Source organism: Monoraphidium neglectum, assembly GCF_000611645.1.
Source record: "Monoraphidium neglectum strain SAG 48.87 unplaced genomic scaffold scaffold03095, whole genome shotgun sequence".
Lineage (NCBI taxonomy): Eukaryota > Viridiplantae > Chlorophyta > Chlorophyceae > Sphaeropleales > Selenastraceae > Monoraphidium > Monoraphidium neglectum.
The window spans coordinates 2064-7222 of NW_014010533.1; the positions used below are offsets into that span (position 1 = coordinate 2064).

Here is a 5159-nt window from a genome sequence, read left to right on the forward strand (position 1 = left end):
ACGCCGCGAGCCGATGCGGCGCGCCGGGAGCACAGATGCTTGGTTGGGGGTGGCGCCGATCGCGAATCGCCGGCACTATAATTTCGACGTCAAAAACTAGATCTTATCGCTCTGAGAGCAGTGCACAGGTGATCAAGGGTTGCACGCGCGCAGGCAGGCGGGCAGGGTGCCCCGCGCCACAGCACACACCGCGCAATCAGGCGTCGTGCGTCCAAAGCTGACGGGGCCAGCCCTCATCCCCATCCCCTGGCAGCCGCACGCGACCCAGCCGCCCGCCGCGCCCTTGCGGTCACCACAACGCTGCCGCCGCCGCCGCCGCCGGCGCGTCCGCCGCCGCCCCTACCCCAGCAACCTCCGCGCCGCCGCCGGCGACGCCGCCGCTGCTGCTGCGCCCGCCCGCCAGGGTAGTGACCGACAGGACGCTCGGCAGGTTTGCGCGCAGCCAGTCGTACAGCATGACAGGCTGGAACGACCCCATGTGAGCCTCCAGCAGCGTCAGGCCGCGCAGCGCCGCGCCGCTGGGGGCGCCGAACGCAGCGGCGGGAACAACGGTCCTAAAGGTGTCCAGCAGCAGCGAGCCTGCGTGGGGCATGGGGCAAAAGGTTCGTTTTTGAAATTCGCAGCTGAGGGCCTCAGCAGGCTGGAGCGCTCAAGTCCTGCATCTTGCCACAAAGCCAAGTACGGAAGGGTCCGTTCCTCCACTGCAGGGTTTGGGAGTGCGTAGATAAGGTTGCTCGTTTGTGCCCCAGGCGCGCGGCGGAGCGCTCACGCTTGAGCCTGCCGCCGGCGCCGTGCGCGGTGAGCGGCGCCCGCAGCAGCTGGAAGGCGGTCGCGAAGGGCATGAGCGGCCGCAGCACGTCCGTGCCCTTTGACAGCTCAGCCAGGGGGTCGGCGGTAAGCAGGTCCTCCGCGCCGGCCGCGCGCGCCAGCAGGCCTGACATGGCCCACACGCTGCGGTCAGAGGGCGCGTGCGTGGGAGGCGGGACGGCGGGAGCGGTTGGTGGTCATATCAAGGTCATCAGGGGGCCAGGGGGTAGACGGTGAGGCTGAAGTTGTCGAGGAGCAGGCGGTAGCATCCATGCGCTGGCAGAAAGCAGCGGGATATGGGGGGAGGAAGCACCAAGCTTGCCGCCAGAGGTGGGGCTCCCTCCAGGCTCACTCTGGGCACCAGGGGTATGAGGCCGCCTCAAGCTGTGCCTCCTGCTGCAGCGTCAAGGTCTGGCGGTCGGCAGTTGGCAGAGGGCAGCAAATTTGAGGGCGGGCATGGTTGGGATGCACTCATTTCCCGGCTTCAAACCACAGCGAGTGTGATAGGCAGAGGGAGAGGGCATCGATGGCAGAAGCGCCTTCGCAGCCACACACAGCGATCAATCAGGAAAATCGACCTTCAGCCATCAGCAGCAGCGGTGGCTTGAGTCAACGGATCCCCTGGAACCACAGCCACCAAGGCGCATGCACCCAGTCCCTCAGACGTGTGGGAGCCTGGGGCCCGTGCGGTCGCTTACCTCGCTGCAGACTGTGTTGACGAACGCAGCCACCGCCTCGCGCTCCGACACCAGGTTGGCGATCATGCGCCCCACGTTGGCGCACGACGCCCAGCGCTCCTGCGGCACCTGCAGCAGCTCCAGCGCGAGCGCGGGCAGCACCGCCGCCCAGTCGCAGGCGACGCGCGAGAGCTCCGCCAGGAGGGAGCGGCGCGCGGCGACAATCGACGCCTCCTGGTCTGGCCTGTAGGGGATGGTGGGGGTGGTGGATGGTAGGGTGGGCGGGGCAGGGTGTGGGAGGTGCTTTGGGACGTAGCTGGCATGGCGATTGGGGTAGGTGGTGGGGAGGGTGCGTTGCTGCCGTGAGACAGTGGGGGCGAAGAGAGGGCATAGGACAAGAGGGCAGGGCTAAGAAAAGGAGGGGAAGGATGGGCCTCGAGGGGCGGCGGTTGCAGGCGGCCCGGGGGCGGGGCGCGCCTGCCTCATGTGCACCCGGGCGGGGTACCCTTACTGACGCAGCGACCGCTCGTCCCTGAACCCCACCTGAGAGCCAGCAGCTGCAGCACGGCCGCCCACGTCGCCTCAGGCGGCGGCGCCGCCGCGGTTGCTGCCATGTCCTCTCGATTCACCAAGTACGCCGCCCAGTAGAAGTGAGAAAACATGGCCCGCCGGTCCTCGTGCTCCCGCCGCCACGCCACGAGCCGCTCCAGCTCGCCGCCGCCGCCGCTGCTGTTGCCGCCGCCGCCGCCGTCCGGCGCGCCCGGCGAGCGCTCGGGCGCGGCGAGCAGCTGCTGCAGGCGGCGGATGTAGCCCGGGAACACGCGGTCTGCATAGTGCTGCAGGCTCCAGCCGCGCACGTCCTCCACGCTCACGCCGCCGCCCGCGCCGCTGCCGCCGCTGCCGCCGCCGCCGCCGCCGGCCCCTCCGCTGTCGGCCGCGCGGCGCTGCGCGGCCGCGGCGGCTGCGGCGGGGTCGAGGCCGGAGACAATGTTTACGAATGCAGCCAGCTCCTCCAACAGCATCTCCTGCTCTCGCACCATGATCTCCTGCAAATGGTTGATGATCAAGGTACGATGGTGTTGTGCTTAGTGGCCAATTGCCGCGCAGCAGGGCCAGGGTCGAGGTGAGGAGAAGTGCGTGTTGAAATGCCACATTTGAACCGAACCAGCCATCAATCTCTTGCTGTGCGCGCCGCGCGTGTGCATCGCGCCCAACCGCCGCGCAGGCTCCCGCTAAAGCGGCGATGCCGGGCAGGGCGGCCTGCAGCAACGCAGGCGGTGCTCTCGGCGCCGCGCGCGCGCCGCAGGTACAGGCGGCGTCGCCGCACCTACCTTGTCGGTGTGCAGCCGCGCCTCGTGGTGGAGGTTGAGGTGCAGCATCTGCTCGTACAGCCGGCTGCGCGCCTGGATTCGATCCTTCTCAGCCATCAGCGCCCCCAGCTGCGCAGACAGCTCCTCCACGCGCTGCAGGCTGGACCGCATCTTCTCCTTCTGCCGCTCCCTGAACCGCCGCTGCGCGAGCGCTGAGCGGTTTTGCGACCCCGGGCCGCCGCCGCCGGCCGCTGCTGCTGCGGCGGCGGCGGCAGCACCAGCGCCGGCGCGGCCGCGGCCTCGGCCGGCGCGGCCGCTGGGGGCGGCGGCGCCGCCGTAGTCTCCATAGTCGGCGTCTGGGTCTCCACCAGAGCTCGAGTCGCCGGCGGCGGGTGGAGACTGAGCGACGCTCGCGCCTAGCGCTTGTTGCTGCTGCTGTTGCTGCAGCTGCAGCTGTTGCAGGTGCTGCAGGTGTTGCTGCTGCTGCTGCTGCTGGTGATGGGCCGCTGCAAAGGGATGGTGAGCCGGCACAATGGCGATGCCCTGCTGCGGGCCCATGCTGTAAGGCAGGTGCGCAACCGGCAGCAGCACACCGCCTGCAGTGCCCAGGCCGCCTGTCATGAGCGCCGCGCCAGGAAGCGCAGGGGCCGCGCCAAAGCTGCCGCTACGAGGTAGCAAGTAGGCAGCGGATCCGCCCACACCGCCCCCGCCGCCACCACCGCTACCCAAGCTTCCACTTCCACTTCCATCTCCTCCATGATGCAACGGGGGCCGTGCTGCGCCGCCCACTTGCGCTGCTGCAGCAAGCGCGGAAGCGCCGCCGTGTTGTTGTTGCTGCTGGTGTTGCTGCTGCAGCTGTTGCATATGGGCTGCCGTTACGCCGTTGAATGCGCCGTCTGCGCCTTCCAACAGTGAGCTGCCCGCTGGCACACTGCCAGTGTGCCCAGTGGGGCCACTGCTCGCCTCCTCCTCGAAAAAATCATGAGCTGCTTGCCACAGCAACGCGTCATCGTTGGGCGTGGCCATGAACACTTGCGCAGGTCCCTCCTGAGTGAGGTCCAATTGATGCTAGCTCAGATCGCGCGCGCACGTCCAGGCCTAGAACGCTGCTGTGAAGCCAGTGTAGGTAACGTTTTAGCGCGTCACACTACCAAGTGCGTATGAGCAGCAGCCTGCCACCATGCCCTTGTGCCGGGCACAGCACATCGACATGGAGCGCATGTGACGCAGCCCCACCCCAGCCACTGCCCTACCACAAATCATGCCTTATCCGCGTTGATTGTCCGTGTTGATTGTGTGGGTCTAGTATGGTACGTGGCCGCAACGTATGGCATATCCTCATCCACGTTGCACGTGACTGTGGTGCTGGTGTAGCACATGCAACAGGTCAAAACCGCTGCGAAGCAAGCAGCTGACTCACGTGCTATGCAGCACTCGGGGTTGGGCTGGCCATCACGGGGTGCACCAGTGGCCTCTGCGCAACACGTTGGAACCAAAGGCTTGAGACAGCGCAGATCAAGACAGTTGCACGTCAGCCTTACGGCCCCACCAAGCCGCTCCCGGTTGCTCATGAATGCAGGGCTGGAACGCACCTGAAGAAAGGCCCAGCAAAGCTATTGACAGGTATGCCGATCCATCCTTGGCTTCCCATGTGAATTGGTTTCATATGTTTGTGTCTGCCTACAATTGCACCACGCATACTAAGCACTCGAGCGATCCAACATACAATCAAGCAAAGTGCGATCTCCGCTGCAGGGGCCCCGGCCCCCGAGGTTGGGCACAGCAATATTATGCCCTTTGTATTATGCACAGACAGATATGCAGGGATCTTCACTCAAGTTGTATATCAGTGGGGCAACTTGCAGGGACCTTACCGAGCACATCTGAGCCACCTTACCCCTGAACAATTGTGCTGGCATGACGTGGCTGCCCAGTGTATCAAGCAGTGTCTGCCAGGGGGACCTCAAATCAATTGCCATCACGACAATTGCCTGTTTGTTTGGCGCGGAACCAGCTACATCCCCGCTGTAGAAGGGCAATCACATGCAATGCTCGGCGCCGCGTGCTACGCCCCGCGGGGCAGCGCTCATGAGGTGTCACTGTGCTTTGATCCTACAGGGCCCCAACAGCATGAAAAGAATGTGAACCAATGTGAGCTGTCAGCACTCTACTGTGCCATACGCCTTGGCCACTTGCACATCATGTCTGACAGTCAGTCATGCCTTTACATGGTTGCCAACATGATTGCAGCACCGCATGACATGATGGAGCACCGCTACCGAACAGTGTTGCACGCCATATTTGAGATTGTGAAGCAAAGCCCACACACAATTCACCTCTACAAAGTTGCATCTCATGTAGGTGT

General features: G+C 65.3%; 1 protein-coding gene across 1 annotated transcript; it reads right to left on the reverse strand.

Moving 5' to 3' along the window:
- Positions 1-289: 289 nt before the first annotated feature.
- On the reverse strand, positions 290-3820 carry MNEG_12154 (hypothetical protein; the record flags this gene model as incomplete). The annotated part of the gene is made up of 6 exons (XM_014039374.1): positions 290-579; positions 770-951; positions 1160-1218; positions 1506-1728; positions 2028-2530; positions 2816-3820. The coding sequence occupies 6 exons, from the start codon at positions 3818-3820 to the stop codon at positions 290-292; spliced, it is 2262 nt and encodes a 753-aa protein (XP_013894828.1).
- Between the last annotated feature and the right edge of the window lie 1339 nt (positions 3821-5159).